Below are 19,049 nucleotides of genomic sequence, written 5' to 3'. Positions count from 1 at the left end.
ACCCATCTCCGATTCCTAAAACAATCCTCACTATTGCCCAGGTTCCATAAACCTTGAAATCGCGTCATAATGAATCGCCTATACTCGAAAATCTGAATCTAACGGGGGCCGTCATCCTCACCCTCCACCCGAAGACGAAAGATCCAAGTCTCTAATTTTTCACCAAGTACACCAACAATTGTATCAAGGTGTGAAAGATCATCATTATCTGATTTTTATCCCAAATATTTGGAGTCGGCTAATTAATGTGTGATATACAAAGGAAATATAATAGACTCAACTTAAAATGCTCTCCATAAACGGTATACGTTACAAAATACACAATTTTTTATGTGAATCGGACAAATCCCAGCTCTTCCTCTCAACCTAAGATGCTCTCCTTCTTTGTTGCTGTTGTTTTATTTTATTTTTAGTTGTTTTATTTAGTTTATTTTTGTTCCTTTTCTCACAATTGTCCTTGTTTCCTGCTAGCGTGGCTATTTCCTTTTTTGTTCCTAAGAGATGTAATCCTCTCTCTTTGAATAAAATTACATAACTTTGTCAAAAACAAAAAAAACAAAAAAAAAAAAAAAAAAAAAAAAAGAAAAAGAAGAGAAAGAGAGAGGCATTAGGCTCCAGGCCCCCCACCCCTCTCCTTCACCTTTTTATAGATGTTCTCCCGTTGACTTCAGCCTCATTGTCTCTATGTCAACTCTCCTTTCCAAAATAGGTTAACTCCTAAGATGAGGTTCTCCCCTCTGCTTAAGCTTCGGTATCCCATTGCAGGGTCTTTTCCATTTCCATGGTACCTGCTTCTTAACCCTTGCTCCACCATTCTGTCCACTCATGTATCTATCCTCCCTCTTTTTTCTCACCTTCTCTTTGCACACATCTTTTGTTCATATTTTTTGGTCGCTGGTTGTGCACCGCCACCCAGGATGATCTGCTTGTTATTCATATGGGCGCCGACTCAGTGTAAGTTATGGTGGTCGCTGGTTGTCACTACCACCTTATGCTGGGTACTGGTTGTACACTCCACCTTCCTGTATGATCTGCTTGTTAGTCATATGGGCGCCGACTCAGTTTTAAGTTATGCGCTATTCAAAACGCAGCCCATGCGGAGATTATTGCAATAGGGAAGGTGCTCCATGGCTTTGGGTAAGGAGTTTTTGGGGTGATTGTATTGGAGGATGCTTTGTGGGGAAGAATTTGGGATCCGAGTTGTATTCCTCTATTTCTTCATCTATTATAATTATAGAGCTTTGCTCCTCTATCTAATGATATTTACCTTTAACATTAAAAAAAAAAATATCCCATTCACCGGAGAGGCATGTGAATCTGGAATATAACCTCCAATTTTCCATATAATCTCTTGAAATTGCTTGGTTATTGATTCTAATTCTCTTACTGCTCCTCGATTCCTTTCCTGCCAAGTCACCGTATCATGTCAGGTAGACACCGTCGATAATTTCTTATTTTATTTGAGAATTTCATTTGGAACCAGTGTGCTATTAGACTGCTATGCTGGTGTTACTACCAACAGTACTGTCCCTGTTAAATTTCAGCGACATTGGTAAGTGAAGAGCTAAGCTACGAGGTGAAAATGTGGTCATGACTCCAATTTTCCACAAAAACCAGAGGTCCGAAGCATTTTGTTTTGGGATTGTCTATAAAGATACTATTTACCATTGATATTAAGTCACAACCATTTCCACTCATTAGATGTCAAATTGGATGGATTGAGATGAATCACAAAGTCAAAAATTCTTTTTTGGAACTGTGTACAATCAATGACACATTTACATCCATCCATTTTAAAATCTGGACAAAAATGATTACAACCTCTTTGTACAAAAAGCAAATTGTCACTTTGTAGTCAATCCCTTTTGTTTTTCTTGACAAATAAAATAAGGATGAGAGCGTGGTACCTTGACAACCGAAAAATCCTAAGCTCTCTACTCTCCATCCGAATCCAGAAAAAGCTCTCTGTTACACTATCCAAACCAAGGAACCCCAGGGCACGGGTGGCTAGGAGAAAACACCAAGTATTTTGGATTGGGTTTGGCTAGCGAGAGAGAGCTTTAGGCTTTCAGATTCAAGTAAACAGAGAGTGTCTGACTGAATGGCCAAAACTGAACAGAAGCATGAGGATCTACACATCGAATCACATCGTTGTAGAATAGATCAAATGAGAAAGCAAAGCTCAAAAAGAAGCCCATCTGAGTCTCCACTTGCTCTTCAACATATGATTAAGTTGAATACAAAAATATATGATGTTAAAAACACACAAGAATAGCATATGTAGATGTAGAATATAAGAATGAATATACACACTCAAACTCGCTTTACAACAAGCCCACAGCACAGCTAAGGTGCAATCTGTACTCCAAACCTCTCATGTGATGACCCAAAAGCATGCACCTGCAACACCAAACAAATCACATATACCCACGCATGTTACAGTTGGTCCCCCATGGAGTTTGCCTCATAACATGAAAAATTGTAATAAACCATTTAACATTATGTAGACGAAGTATGGGTGAAATTGACAGCAGAAACGACAATCAAATTCAGGAAGTAAAGCAGACAACACTTCAAACTGAATGGCCTCATTTTACTAGCACGCGCATTAAAAAGGCCTTGACAGTTGCTAAATTCCCCAGCCAAGTTTGATGTTTCTAAGCCTACTTTTCCAATCAATGTTTTTCAGAAATGGACCAACTATCGAGCCGATGAGGGGGTCTGATTGAAACAAAACAAGTCCGACTGCAGGCTGAACCAGTTGAACTCGTTTTAAAAAATAAAGAAAAACAGCAAAATAATTTTAAAATATGAAAATAAATTACAAAAAAAGTCGCTCAACCCTCATTTAGCTGGTTCGATAAGTCAAAAATCAGCCAATCCGACATGTCAAAACCAATCAACTATTGATTTTGACCAATTTTCAACCAAGCTTGGATGGTTCTTTGAACCCAAAAGGCCAAGCCACCTATTGACAGCCCAATTTGTTGGACCAGCCAATCTGATCAGGTAACTCTCATTCTAACCATAACTTCCATTGGCCAGTGGAAAATGGTTGGATTTATTAATACATCCGATTACCATCCAACGGCATTACCATGATATAAAGCGATCTAGCAAACATTTTTCAGGCATCAACATAGTACATTTGTTGCACAGACAGCCACTCCTACCGGTGCATGTGTCTCTATTTTCCAGTATGCAGGCCTCAAAATCTCACACTAACTGAACTCCATAGATATATTTACCATGGAATTATGTGATACCCTGGAACTTCCATCTAAGGTGACTCCCATTCTCGGAATGTGGTTCCAAGGTTGAGTGAAAATTCATTTCCAATTTTGGAATTACGTTCCGTTGTTTCCTTGGAACGCACAAAATGTATCGAGGTAAACTTTGGGTTCTAAGGGGAAACATTTTCATTCTAGACCAAACTTGACCTCAGACATCAAAATCTGCCACTATTTTTAAAATTTATCTTATTTTTATTTGTTTATTTATTTCAATATGGGCCATGTAAAAATCTCACCACATATTCATCGTACAGGTGCTCCCTAACTAGGGAGCTTTTGACATGCAACAATCCCATGCTCCCAAACCTGCTTCGGTTCCAATCAGGCACCCAACTACAATGGCATATAAATAAAACTCAAAAAACAAAGAGATTCGGGATGAGTGCATATCTTCATTTTCCTTTACTTCCTTCCTTAGCTGGTAAATCCTAACGAACTCACAAGATCTCAATCTGAGACACTAAATTACATCCTTTGCAACTCAAAGGAAGGTACGCCCTAACCAAAATCAACCTTAATACCTTACATGACGATATTTTTATCTCTTCATTCTTCATCCAACAGTACTTGATCTTTACAAATCCTCATCATTTATCTTTGACATACACAAAAATAGACAGAAGCCCACTCACTAGATATGTTTGTCCCCGGCACTAATGTTTTGCACAACCAAAAGTCTTCCACCTTTGCCCTTAACACTGGATGTCCCATCCACATATTTTTAATGCAGAACAAGGCAGGCTTCAACTGACTAATGAGGAGTCACTAAGAAACGATAGGTAAGCAGATGTCTTCTCAGGCATTTGGAGTCATACCCTTGGAAGGTATGACTCCAAATCTCTCAGTTCTAAAAACTTGTCATCCAACTGATTGTTGACCATGTGAAGTTTGCTAAATTATTAGGAAGATCCACAAGGAAACTCCCACAAAAGACTCCTAGATTAACTGCCATGAATTCCAAGGACACCTCTCCAAATATTCATAAATTGCCTTTGTCCCATCTAATGATGATCCCTCAGGAGTTTTTATTGGAGAGGAACCCAGCCACATCTCCTTCTGCCCCATATAGATCTTAGTACCAGTTAATCTACTAACACGATTTGGATTCTTGTATTATAACTGTACCCAACTTATTCCTATTGTGAAGTCTACTTAACTATCCAAAAAATAAAATAAAAAAGAAGTGTCCTTGCTTTGTCAATTTCCCTCAAATGGCTCAGTTCATGATTTTCATGCTTAGCATGGGTTTAAGTTCTCTGCCTCAAAGTCAGATTCTACAGAACACCTATCGCTAACATCAAACTCATTATCAGTCTTCGACATTTCTCCTTTCCTTTGAATCCTCAACTGCCCCATTTATCAAACTCCTTATTCTCTAGCTTCTTTAAACCTTAAATGGGTTTCATTGACCAGCTTTTCCAGAGGAATCCCATCAGTATGCTCATTTCACCAAGCTTCAAATCTCAAATGTTTGTTGTGACACCAAGATGTCATGTCTTTAACCAGTTATAAACTCATGGACATCATACACTCCATTGAAAAATCTTCCTTTTCTTCCATGTAATGCAACTTTAAATACTGAATTATTTCTCTTCCAAGTAATGCAAGACTAGGCCCTTGATGGCACTTTTAATTGTAATGTCCTTGGCTTCTTCAATTGGAGCGATAAAAATCCTCAATCCTTACAAACAAAATGACATTTTGCTCCAGCAATCACTAAATATGGAAGCTCATTGACTGTGCCCAAGGTTATAAGAAACCTACATTTCTCCACATTTCTACATTTTATAGAATAATATTTTATTATATTTTATGAGTATTATTTTACTTTTCCCCCCTTGATCTCCACACACACACACTCCCATGCACCCAAACGAAAACAAACAAGCTGTTTCTAGAAAGCACCAACCTAATGATAAACTTGGAAGATCCTACTCCCAAAATTTTTAAAACTTAGCCTAAACATCACAAATAGTTATCTTAGAAATATGTCTTTTCAAATTTTTAAAATAAGTATAATTACCAACCAAATTTTTATTATGGACATAAAGCCATATCTTTCTTAAGCACAACCCTAATTCATAAACTCAAGGGCATCCATTTCAATTTAGGATTGACTTTTGTAGGGGTCATATATTAGAAATTTGAAATAAGCTATCACAAAGTAACTACTAGGCATGTGAGGGTAATCAATAGTCACAAAATTTGGGAATCAGAAACTGTAGTCTCAGGCTTTCAGCATTAGGTGACGCAAATTATACATACCTACAAACAAGCATACAAACATATACATATATAACCTAATCACATGTCTAGCCCCCAAAGTTCATGATAGGGTGGTTATTTTCATTTGGACTTTCTTAGATTATATTCAATTTACCTCGTGAACAATTCAAGAAAAAAAGGAAAAACAAAAGAAAAAAGAAAGAGAAAAATGCTTTTGATCTCTTGAAACCCTAGATCGAATGTCCCTCAAATGGACTCCATCTTTGAGGGTGACTTGATTTGGAGCATTTTTGTGCTCCATATCATTTTTTAAATGGAATAGATCTTAGGGGTAACTAGGATATGAAAAATCTATTAATCAAATTCCCCCATGGGTGGTAAGGCCGACCATCTAATATGAGCCTATATGTGCATTTGCTCACATGCGTGCATGCATGGGGAAAAAAACACTACGCGTTTTTTTACATGGTAAAGCATTTCAAAAAAAAAAAAACTAAAAATAAGAATGAAAGAGATTTGAAAACCCTAGATCTCATCATCCACAAAAGGAGTGCTCTACCGTCATCCGTGTTGAGATGGAGCATTTTTTGAGCTCCAAATCAATTTTCTTGCTAGATTGATCTTAGAAAGGAATAGAGGATTCGAGAGTTTTGGGGTCAAAAAACATTAGGACCTACTCCTCAATTTTAAACAACTCATGCGAGTGAAGAGAGAGAAAACCCATACCAAAAGAGTAACCTTGCGAGGTAATCCCGAGACGTGCCAATAGAATCACAATGCTCAGCATCCTCATCACTGTAAGCCTCTGTATTAGTTCTAGCTAAATCATCCATGAGTTTTGGTCTTATGTCATCTTTGAAGAATCTCTGCAGAATGCTTTCAACAAGCTGCTGAACAATTTCTTCCACCTCGGATGATGATGGCCTAGATAATTCAGTAACCTGCCACAGCAATAACAAGCAAATCACTGACTAATTCACTGGCAAGTTAAAGCATAATGGTTATATGAACAAATCCTAAGGAGGCGAAGGAGTCACCATCTCAGGTTCCAAGGACCTCAAGTACTGTAACAAAGCATTGCTCCCATCTCCATTACTTTCTATCTGCATATTTTCCAGCTTTTGATCATTTAATTCCTGAGAAAAAATGGAGCTGGTAAATTTCTAGGTATAGATATTGACGCTCACTAATTAATCAGAAAATCCAATACATGGGAAGAAAATAACAAACTCAAAAACATAAGTTCATTAGAAGAAAATATTGGCTACTTCAGAGAAAATTAACCAAGTAATTAGATATTGACCAGTACACAAGCTGTCCATTGCATAGATTGAAGGGAGGGGGAGGGGGAGGGGATGCGGAGGGAGGGAGAGAGCATGCTATTTTGAGATAAGGAAAAAGAATAACAGAGAAAGGATAGGAAGAAATTTGTAGGGGGAGTGAATGGAGATATGGACCGAGATAAAACATGTGTCAAATAGATCGGAAGACTCCCCTACCTTTTTTCTTTTTTTTGTTTTGAGAGACGGATTTGGTTTTACAAATATATTGAATATTCATAGGATGTCAGAATATTTGCATTTGGTGGACACAATTCACATGCAGTGGAACACTTGCTACTTTTGATAAAATGCATTCAATAAGTTTGACTTTCTCGCTTCAAGAATCAAATGAACAACATCTATAATTACCACTTCTCAAGTTTAAAAAATAAAAAATGGAGCATAGGTAACCCTAAGTTTAAAAAAGTAAATAGTAATAATTATAAATCTAATACCATACAAAGCACAAAGCAACAATTCACATGCCGTGGAACACTTGCCACTTTCGATAAAATGCATTCGATAAGTTTGACTTTCTCACTTCAAGAATCAAATGAACAACACCTATAATTACCACTTCTCAAGCCTAAAAAATAAAAATAGAGCATAGGTAACCCTAAGTTTAAAAAAGTAAATAGTACTAATTATAAATCTAATACCATGCAAAGCACAAAGCTGCTACAGAAATGTGATGAAACAACCATTGAAACAATTGAAATACATGAACAAAAATAGAATCAAATTTAACACCTGGAAAACGAAAAAACAAAAATACTCTCATGTACTGGAAATTGACCTCATAGTAATAGATAACGTATGGGTAGCAACCCTTGCATTTATCTGCCTCCTCCCAATAGTAAACAGAAAGCAACACAACCTGGCCAGAAAGGAGGACTATATGTCATGAGAAGATATCCAAAATTTCTACATATTCCCTGAATTCTCTCTCCTGCAAATTCTCAGAGGAACCTTAACTCTCAAAGATAGTTCAGTGGCTTATGTTTCACATTCTCGCATTTCCCAATTTCCACCCTAAGCCATTCATTTTGAACTTAGTGTTTGGATGATAAAGAACTAGCTAATTTAATGAAGAATCGGTGGGTCTCAACTCTGGATTCAGGTAGACCAGATTTAGATTGTGCAGAAAATTACAACCCCTCAAGGTAAAAGCACAAGGACTGGAAACGCCTAGTGTTGGGCAAATTCCTAATGGAAAACAAGATCCAACTATTTTAACGTTGGACGGATTAGAGGAAGGCAGATTTTTAAGCCATGAGGATAGAAATTGCAGGTCAGAAGCTAGGGATACATTCTTCCAAACCAACAGTAGGAAATCTACTGGCTCAACTTGAAATGGATTAGGGTGGGGGACTAAAACACTAGAGCCTTCCATAAACCATCAAGCGCATAACAGTGCTACAATGCCATTCGTCACATTAACCTCAGCCCCACAATGGCGAGGGGGGGAACCCACCTCCCCCCCAACCCAATTTTTGCTCCCGATCCCTTGGGGTGCAATTTTGTACTCTACCTAGATACCTAGAGATGGAATTGAGAGGGGCCACTGAAAGTTTCTTTATGCATTTGTTCACTGCAGAATGCTGCTGGAGACCAAGTTTCGAATCAGAGATTGAACAGAAACACAAAAGCATCCTGGATTGAGAGGCCCTTTCATTTTATGGCCGGGATAGAGCAACTAGCCCTAATGGTTCCCAAATGCATTCCTCTGAGAGCTTTGGGATCTACTCAATGCAGACCTCGTGGATATCTTCGCCTAAATTCCACTCTTGAGGAATCATCCACAAGGGAATGAATATGACATTCACTTGTGTCATCCTTGGGCAGGGCAGATGATATCAGAAATTTTGGCTCATCCGGCTGTTAAATTGTACTTATAAAATCCTGACCAAGGTCCTCAACAACGATTTTTACTCACCTAGGGTGCCTTCATCAGAGGTGGGTGATCCTCAATGGTTCGTTGGTGGGTCGCAAATGCTTGATTTGAGGCATAAGTCCATGATCACTGGCCTGAATGTTTTAAACTTGACCATGAGAAGAGCGTCTCTCATCTGATGAAGTATTGAGAATGATTCGATTTGGTCCTTCATGAAGAATGTGGATTACAGTGATTTAATCACCCAATCGGACTTCAGTCTCGGGCTCATTGCAAGTCTTTGTTGATGCACAGAAATGCAACAGGGAGAGACCCAGTAAAACCTGGGCAGCCTAGCCAAAGAGATATTACTCTGTTTCAGATGCCTACAACTATTTTCCAAAGGATAGAATGCATCAAAGAGGTATTCTTGTGGGAAGGCTCAACTAAGGCAACAGTGTCCATTTGGTTAAGTAGGATTCAGTTGGTTAGACGAAGAATGGGGAGGCCTTGGAAAGAGAAGTATGAAAGAGAATAACTCAGTGCTGTTATGCAAGTGGTATCAATGTTTCAGTGAGGGAGGGAAGCATCTGTCATCTACTAGTAATACGGATGTGATAGATTTTGTGGCTCATTAATCCAATCCCACAGTATGATGGGCCAAAGCAGTATGGAAGAGTATCAACACAACTCGTTATTTTATAGCAAAAATCAGCTTTCATTTAGAAAACAAAATCTCTGACTTGAGCCTCATACTTGTGCAAACCAGTTCCCTAACTTGGTGTGCATTGCTGTAGACCCTCATGAACTCATGTGATTGATCATCATGGTTAAGATCTGATTGATCATCATGGTGGTGAGGTGGTGAGGAGCGGCTCAGAGGAGAATATGAACTGCTCAGTCCCCTGTCCCGCCTGCACAAGGTTCTGCTCCCAAATCGTGGTTTGGATGACCTGGTTCATGCCCAAAGAGTAAGAAACTCTTCTCAATAAAATTATTCTAGAACCACCTCACCAAATTCTTGTAAAACCCAGCCCATGTCCATTCATATGGAGTATCCCCACAACTCCTGCAACCCTGGTCTTTGCCCGGCTAGTACACTGGACAAAGTGCTCAGTACTGATCTAAAAAACAAAGGTAGCCCATACCTAGATGCATTGTGTGTGCGATGCAGGCAGAGACAATTAACCACCTCTTTATACATTGTCCAGTGCCTCAGCTATTTGGGCTCTTTCCTTGACGACTTTGACTTCTGCCAGGTTCATCCATCCACAGCGGATGATCCAGTCAAGCATTCGTTCTCTTCCCCACTTCCTACTCCTCACCTCATCATATACTCAGAGACCAGGTGTAATAGCCAACCCCAGGTTTTTATTCATGGAACCCAACCATCAAACATCCAGAAGCAAATTTGCCGGCATGCCAATGGTGTACGATTGACTGACATCCCATTGTCTGTTATGCACTTAAGTTGGGAAAGAATTTTAGGGAACCTCAAGATCCCCTTTTTAAGTTTGTGGCCCTTGTTAGTGTGGGCCTTACTTTTAGAAGATCATTGGTTTGGCTTTCACTATTTCGGTGAAGTGAAAATTAACTTTGACGGAAGCCCTGCAGATAATCTTGGCCTAGAGGCAATGGGGGAGTTTCAGATCCCATTCAAGTGCTATTCTCCTCAGGTTCTCGGGATTAGTTTGAACATGTGACTCACAAGAAGCAGAAATGGTTATGCTCCTATCAGAGATTATGCTCATCTATTATGGGACCACTTATGATTAAAGGTCTTTCATTCACTGTTATTTCATGGGCACGGAAAGATTATCCCTAGCCTTGGAAACTAGCATTGTAAATTTTTAGATGATAATTTCAAAAGATGTAGCTTTGAGGTTTCCTCTTCACATCGATGCTGTGACTCATGCATCAATAGATTCATCAGGGGCTTCCAGATCCCTTAGTTGTGGCTCTGTCTTAAAGCAAGGAGTGGATCCCTATATTCTTATATTTGTTTTTTTGTAGTTTCTTTCCTTCTTCCTTTCTATACTTACATAACCTTGTACCTCTCATTACATTAATGAAATACTAGTCGACAATTTAGAAGAAATTCAACATGGGTTTCCTCATAAAACAAAGATACATGCCTTGCAATGTTATAAACCAGTGCCAAAAACTCGGGCGAGTGCATTCCAACTTGCATGAGTCACTCAGACTCAGCACTCTGCCGAGCCAATAACCTCCTAACTCAGGTTTACATTGAAGCATTACAGTATCCCTGGTGAGTTACTGTAGCAACTCGTCTGAGTACTATAGCTACTCAGTGAGAATGGCTTGACTCAGCGAGTCATGTAAAACTCTACGAATTCGACAAAAATACAGGAATATACAGTAAAATAAAGGGGGAGGAAAATCCTGCTCCCTTTTCTCTTCATTTCTCATCATAGAAGCACCAACTGAGCCCAAATTTCAGCCCTATACTTGTTTCTCCATGATCTATCAGATGGATTAAATTAGAGCAAGAAACTTCAGATTTTAGGGATTTGATAATAAAAAATTTCAACCTAGACTCGGGTCCAATCTGAAAAGCTGTGACATCTTTGCAATGCTTGGTCTATATTGGATGAAAATTGTTCCCTAGGACTACTTAGATTCGTCATTGAATTTTGGGATTGTTTCTCACAAAGAGCCACTAAGAATCTCATATTTGAGATATTTTTATTTCGGATTTTGTGCTCTTTCAATGAGAAACTTAATGTATATCTTATTCTCCTTAAACAATGAAAGGAGGCTTCACGGATGTGTTTCCTCCGCTTCCTTCTCGGTCATCATTAATGGTTCCCCAAAGAATATTTCCAGTCCTCCAAAGGGGCTCCGTCAAGGTGTCCCCATCTCCCCCTTTCTCTTCACTATTGTAGCTCAAGTTTTCAACAGGTCCATATCCAGGCTCTACAATAGGGGTCGCATGTTTGGTTTCAAGACATCAAGGACAGTTAACATAGTTTCCCATCTACAATACGCAAACGACACCCTTGTTTTCTGTAATGCCTCTCCTAAAGAAATAGACACCCTTAGGTTATTTTAGGTGTTTTGCGGTAGTCACGGGGATGCATATCAATATGGCAAAATCCAAGCTTATGGGTGTTCATTTCCCTCCCAATACCCTCTCTTCCCTTGCTTCCAGATTAGGTTGTGCTACTAAATCCCTCCCAACCAAATACCTCGACATACCCCTTTGTGTAGGCAACCTATTAGGACTCTCCGAGAACCATTCATCAACAACTTCCATGGAGGATTAGACATGTGCCATGGTCGCTTCTTATCCTTGGGTTGTCATATGATTCTCATCTAGGCTGCTTTCTCCAATCTAATCATTTACTACATGTCCCTCTTCCTGATGCCGAGCGGTGTTGTCAACTCCTTAGAAAAAATTATGAAACCTTCTTGTGGCCTGGAGACAAAAATCATAAGCAAACCCATCTTGTAGCTTGGGATCAGGTGCATACCCTTAAGGACCTGCGTGGTTGAGGTATCCGAAGATTCCGAACCCTCAAACGCATGAATCTCACTCTTCTTGGGAAATGGTGGTGGAGTTATGCCACTAATCCTGACTGTCTTTAGCATGAGGTTGTTATGAACAAAGCCTCCAACTCCATCACCTGGTTTCCCCCTAGAATAGCCATTCTTGGTCCTCGTGTTCTATAAAAGTATCTAAGCATCTGGCCAACCTCCTCGATCTCTCAATTAGTTCAAGATCAACTGTGAAAACAGGGTCTCTTTTTTGTCTGATCTCTGGAATGCGGACTGGCCCCAAAGGAGAGGTGGTCAAACCTTTTCCTAATTTCTAACACACCTTCGGCCTAATCGGCCTCTATTGCCGAGTTTTTCAAACATCCCCACCAACCTTTGTTGTGGAACCCAACCTTTAGAAGGCCCTCACCAACTCCGAAACCATTGACCTACTTGCTGTCCATATCCTTTTATTAAACTTTTACACAAAAACCTTCACCCCATACAGGCCTATGTGGACCCCATCTCAAACCGATGCTCTCATTTTAAATTCTTCTATAAAGCACTCTTGGCCAACCCTGCCATCACTTCTCCCCTCAACTTACTTGGATAGTCCCCCCTGCAGGCGAGAATCCAAGCCTTTGGCTGGTATACAATTGGCAATCGGGACCGTGGAGCATCTCCAAGGAGAGGCTTTCCGCTCGCTAACCGCTTCTGCTTGTGGTGTTTGGAGGCTGGAGAAACTCACAGCCATTTGTTCTTACATTGTCCTTTAGCTGGGGCCACTTGGGCTTCAAATCTAAAGGATTTCAACTTGGAATGTATCACACCCATTTCCATGTAGAGCTTTTTTGGCTTTCTTTCCTCTCCTTACCCTAAGGCCAGCCTTTTCCTCTAGAAGGCTACATTCCTGGCCAGTCTCTGAATCATTTGGAAGGAGAGAACCGCAATGATATTTCAAAGTAATCACAAGTCTATTCCATGCGTTTTGGACCAGCTCTACAACATGACCATTTTCTAGGCATCCACTGACAAGGTCCCTCAGCATTTATCCAAACCAAATCTCCTAACCAATTGGAAGAAATCACCACCCACAAACCTACCAGACAGCCTAGATCCTCTCTGTGCACTATTAAACTCAATTTAATGGTTGTTTCCTAGTTAACCTTGGTCTTGTGGATTTGGAGGAGTTTTTGGTATGAAGAAGCCAACATTTTATCATCCTTTTGAGGTTCCCTCAGCAATGGTACCTCCACATGGACTGAGGATTGGGCACTCTTGGAAGGTCTCTTAAGGTTTAACCCATCTTGGGGTCAAAACCTTATCGAGGAAGGAAATTCAAGGAACATCATTTTATGAGCCCAAAGGAGGTCCCAGCACCCGTGGCATCTTTCTCACACTTATGACAGGATATTCGATATTTGCAGGTCTCTAAGAGTCGGCTTTCATCATATCTAGAGGAAGGCCAATACCTCAGTAGATGCTAAGGAGGGTGTAGTTGCTAGTGTTGTCCCACCCACCTTATTAGTGAAACAGGGTCCCTGTTTGTGTTTTTTTGATGATGCCAATTACAAATATTCTTTTTTTTGTGGATGACTTGGATCTCCCCCTACCCTCTCTTCTATCTCTCTCTATCTTCTTCCCCACTTCTTTGTACTATATCACACAACTCTTCACTCAGCACATATATTCCTCTCAACTCGTTCCTCTCTCTCCCCCTCCAGTCTTCTCTCTCTCTCACCCCTCAATCGAACTATCATCTCATCCATTTTCTCGCATTCCTCTCTCTATCCTCTCTGACGTGCCTTCTCCTTCTCTTCTCCAATCCCTTTTTAGTGTTGCCCCCCCAGCCCGCCCCTTCTTGGGGAGGTGTGAGCACCTGGTTTATACGTTGTCACCCTCCTTGGTACCTTCTGTGTGCTGAGCACCTGGTCTATGGGTTGCCACATACATATTTTCTCATTTGCTTGGGTTTGAGCACCATATTTGTGGGATGCCAAAACTTTTTTGGCCTATATTTTTTTCGTACAGAGCAACAACGATGTGGGATGCCAAAGACTCACTTCTCATGAGGAATTTTTGTATATCATATACTTTAGTAACATATTGTGAACGACTTCCAAAAAAAAAAGGCTTCTACTTTTCATTTTATATTTTCTCACTTTGATCTATCTCAATACCTTTTCTTGAGGGTGAACATGTAACTGGTTTTGTAGCCTACATATTAATGAAAACGAGTGCAGAGCTCCTCCACACTAATTAGGTAAGAAAAAAAAATCCGAACCTTATCCCAGCTAGTTGCGGTGGGTTACATGAATCATGTTTTGCCATTCCACTCTACCAAGGGCTATACTCTCAGTCAAGCCATAAGTCACCATATCTTTTCTCACTACTTTCATGTCCTTTTGGGCCTTCCCCCTTGCCCTTTAGACCCTTCCACTTGAACCAAATCAACCCTCCTGAACGGTGCCGTATTAGGCCTACACTGGACATGGCCAGCACACCTAAGTCTACTTTTCCTCATATTATCGCCTATTCAACCCACCCCTAAATTCCCTCACACATAGTCACTCCAAATTCTATACGATTACCATATTGATTAATTATTAAACAACTCCATCAGTTCAAGTGTACCGCTTATGAATAGCATTAGCCAAACCAAGTAGCACGTAACCAGCTTAGATTTCATAATCCAAATATCATCATCATCATCCGAGCCTTACCGCAACTATTTAGCCTCGGCTATTTCATAATCTAAAAATCTATCCCAAAGAATTATTTTCTCATTGTTCTAATCTATAAAACAGAGAATACAATGACAATGCATCTTCTTTTCACTGAGTTACTGATCAATTAACTCCCAAGATTAAGGTTATGTCAAAGAAACAGAGAATTCAATGACAATGCATCTTCTTTTCACTAAGTTACTGATCAATCAACTCCCAAGATTAAGGTTATGTCAAAGAGAAAGGCAAGAACCATGATCACATATTTCACTAACTTAAAATGAATGGACCTCAAGAAGAAATCTAGTGCATGTTCACACACACACGCGCGCACGTGCACACACACATACACACGTGCACACACACACATGCATGCGCACACGCACGCACGCACACGCACGCACACACACACGGAATATATACAAACTTGCATGCAAAAATATATCAATACATGAATATACTAGCAAAGTGTGCAATTGTGTATTATTGAGGCATGAACAAGGAGCCCTGATGTTATCAATCCTTACCTTCTCAACAGATGCCAGTGCTGTTCTCAACTCTTGGATATAATTTAAAACAGTTGGGGACAAATTCCTCAAACCCTCAGGGACATCCAAGCCAGACCCATTCATAGTTGCTTTATCTACACCATCCTGCATATGACTATCATCACTCTTCAAAACGTTGGATTCTTGGGAGGATGGCATTGCCATTGTTTCGTCAGTCAGATTTAAGTTCCTTGTTAGCGAGATGCGGTACTCGGCATTCCATAGAGTGTACCTAATAGTTTAATATAGTTTTTAGCTAATTAATTGTTCATTATTCAAAAACAAATATACAAGGAAGTTATAGAGGAAGATTAAAGCAATTGAAAGGATATCGATGCTCCCACAAAGTACTTAGAAATGCAGAACGTTTTACTGAATGGAGGATTTTCCTAACAGAAGCGCACTACAAACCCAAATTGAGACACACACACACAGTTGTGGACTTCAAGCAGTATTGAGCTAATAATTTGCAATAATATACACAATCATAACAATTTTAGAGGTTCCTGAACCCCCTATAATTATGCAACACCAATGTTCAAAAATTCAACCACTTGGCCACCTAGAGGAGAAAATGCCTAGGCACCTTTTAGCGGGCTTCCTAAGCATCTTTGCATTTAGGCGCCCAAAGCGCCACCTAGACGTTCGCCTTAAGGCGGGCACCTACGTGATAGCTTAATGCACCCTAGCCAAGGGAGAAAATACACAAGGGGCATCATTTTTGGCATTCCCCCCCTAAAAGGGGGCAGACGTTGTTTGGGGGGCAATCTAGCCCCGGAATACCCTCTCTGTGTTTTAGAGAGTGGGGAAAAAAATCTAGGATTTTAGATTTCTATCAAGATCGAAAAAAAATTTCAAGATTTTCAATTTCTTGAGAAATCGAAAGATATACTTTTGGATACATTTTGGCCCTGGCTTGGGCCTATATTGATTTCATTTTGAAAAGGTTAGTGCATTACAATATTTGAATTAAGGTTTGGTATTTGTTTTTTTGTATAATGTGTTATGATTTGATGTTCTTTAATTTTCCTTCTTCTTTTGGAATATTTTGTACATGCTTATAGTTGTTACCAGTTTAGGCCAATATCTCGTCAATAGTTTGAACTAAATTGATATCTTGTGAATATTTAGATCGGAAAACACAATCTTAGGGATATTATGCATGAGATATCATGTGATTGATTTATTTTAGATTGATATTATGTGATTTTTGTTAGATTGGAAAGTCAAATTGTTATGTGAATAGTTTTGTTGTTATTTGCCAAATGCCAGTTTGATTTTTTCTTTTACATGAATGTAATGAATGATGTTGTCTCCGATTATTTTTTTATTTTTAGGTGTTTTGGGCCCAAAAACTGCCCAATGAACTTCCTAGAGGGCTAAACCCCTGCCCTAAGAATTCCATGCGCCTAAACTCATTCTCGGTAGCCAGGCCCACCGGGCGCCTGGCCGCCCCCAAAAAACGCATAGGGCATGCCTCCGAGATTTTGAACAAAACAGAAGGAATTTCAACAAGGCTCGAAACAGAAGGAATTTCAATATCACTATAAACTAAAAGCATTGGGAAAACATTGTGCACTGCAATGAGACATGACAGTAAATAAAGAAGAAGGAAAATATCATAGAGGAAACAAATAAAATTGATTCAAAGACAGAGAGGGGGGATAAGAGAGAGAGAGAGAACGCAGCATATACCCTGTCATGATGGATGAAGTGAGAAGGCGAGCAAGAGGGTGGCGTGAGACAGTGACAGTTACAGAGAAGTGGTCAGAGGGCAGCAAGCCTAGCATGGAGGAGATGGTGTGCTTCATCGACTCCTTGCAGCAGGCAGACGCGCTCTTCCCTATGGCAGAAGTGTCAAAGGGCTCAATTTGCTTCAGCATGTTTGCCAATACCTTAAATTCCCTCTTGAAGCCCCCTTTCCGTGTCGACACAAAATCCCCCATCTCTTCTTCTTCTTCGCCTCCCTCCCAAAGGCCTCCATCAACGCCAGGGATGAGGCAATTGATCCGCGGCCGCTCACTCTTCCTCTTGTTCACCAGGAATAGGGAGGAAGAGGGCCGCCCTAATTCTTGAGGTTTTAGGTTTGGGGAGAAGAAGAGGGATGCGGAGGAGGAGGATGAGGCGGCTTTGCAGCAGAGGCTGAAGGCCCTACCCGCAGCAGCGGAGGCGGTGGTAGCTGCTGCCATGCGGCGGCTGCGTGCGATGGGCAACTCCGCTCCTCTCTTATGCGGTGTGATTGCAGCAAGGCAGCTGCCTTTTATGCACCGCAGAAAATAAAAGATGGCACTGTAGCAAGCTCCCGCAGGATCATATTGTTCATTGCCCTGTTAGGCCAAAATCTCAATTTTTTTGGGATAATCATTGGGTGATTAGTTTAGATCTCAATTTTTCAGAAAGAAAATTTGTTTTTTGAGTAGTTTTTCAGCTGACGTAAGTTTGAATATATTTTTTGGTGACGATATCAGTTTGGCTCCATGTATCAAACCAACCTTAATGGTACAAGTGAGGCCAGCTCAGCAGCTGATTGAATGACCGACTAGCTTCTAATGCAAAGCTCAATTCAGTGTGGCATGCCCGATGGGCTTCAAATGTAAACCAGGAGTTGGTTTGGCAAACCAACTTCTAATTTACTCCCTTTATTTCTTTTGGGTTGTCGTAAAAAATACATAAGTATTTCTTTTTTAAAGGCTGGTCAGTAGCTTAGACTTCTAAGAGGTTAGGACCCAAGTTTGAGATCTCAAAAAAAGAAGGGTTTACTTTGGGGGGTAGGATTGAATTAGGGAAATGCTTCCAAAGGAGCAGACTGCTTGGGAGGTGATGCACAATCAATCACTCTCATTTTGGTATTCCCCTCTGTATTAGGGGTATTTTAGTTATACTAAAATGTTCTTTTATCGAGGTCCATAAATCGTATAATTTTTAGAGAGAAAATATAAGAAAAGGTGTTGAGAAGTTTAGGGAATAGAAATTGAGGTTAGTGTGCAAATCATAGCATTATGGTCTATATTGAACCAATATTTGGTCGGTATTTTTTCGCGGCAACGGTCTTGGTCGACGGTGATGAAGAGAGAAATTGATTGATGGTGGTACTATAGTAAAAAAAACTATTTGAGTTTTTTTTATCATTGTATGAGGTAATATCTATAAAACCCACAAACTTATAACTTTCTTCTATTCATTGTGAAATACATCATTGCCACTTGCCCGGATGTAGCCTATTTTAGGTGAATCATGTAAATTTATGTGTGTGTTCTACGTTTACTTGTGCTGTGGCTTGATGATTTCTCATTTTATTCATTTTTCTTGATTCTATATTTTATCCCCAATATATTGCATATATTGCTCTTGGGAATTTTGTTTGAGTGTTGGATTCATTGTTGTGGGGTGCTCAACACATCAAGGTAGGGGTGGTAATAGGTCGGGTTGGGTCTGGTTTCGTCTGGACCTGAACCTAAAACAAATTATGGGATCCAGACCTATTTGGACCCGAATTTATTGAACTTGAACCTGAAAAAACATTATGGTATATATATATATATATATATATATATATATATATA

General features: G+C 39.9%; 1 protein-coding gene across 1 annotated transcript; it reads right to left on the bottom strand.

Annotated features, from left to right (window-relative positions):
• Nucleotides 1-2,182: 2,182 nt before the first annotated feature.
• Nucleotides 2,183-17,718, bottom strand: LOC18429779 (seed maturation-like protein). Its single transcript, XM_006839062.4, has 5 exons — nt 17,182-17,718; nt 15,466-15,718; nt 6,557-6,655; nt 6,246-6,460; nt 2,183-2,400 (listed from the first exon to the last, which is right to left on the bottom strand). Exons 1-5 carry the CDS (start codon nt 17,673-17,675, stop codon nt 2,325-2,327), a joined length of 1,137 nt encoding a protein of 378 aa, XP_006839125.1. The 5' UTR covers nt 17,676-17,718; the 3' UTR covers nt 2,183-2,324.
• Nucleotides 17,719-19,049: the final 1,331 nt, after the last annotated feature.

The sequence above is a fragment of the Amborella trichopoda genome, chromosome 10 (genome assembly GCF_054954075.1).
Source record: "Amborella trichopoda isolate Santa Cruz 75 chromosome 10, AtrichopodaSantaCruz75HAP2 v2.0, whole genome shotgun sequence".
Lineage (NCBI taxonomy): Eukaryota > Viridiplantae > Streptophyta > Magnoliopsida > Amborellales > Amborellaceae > Amborella > Amborella trichopoda.
Note: the sequence above shows the minus strand (reverse complement) of the source record. Positions and strands in the feature narration are given on the sequence as shown.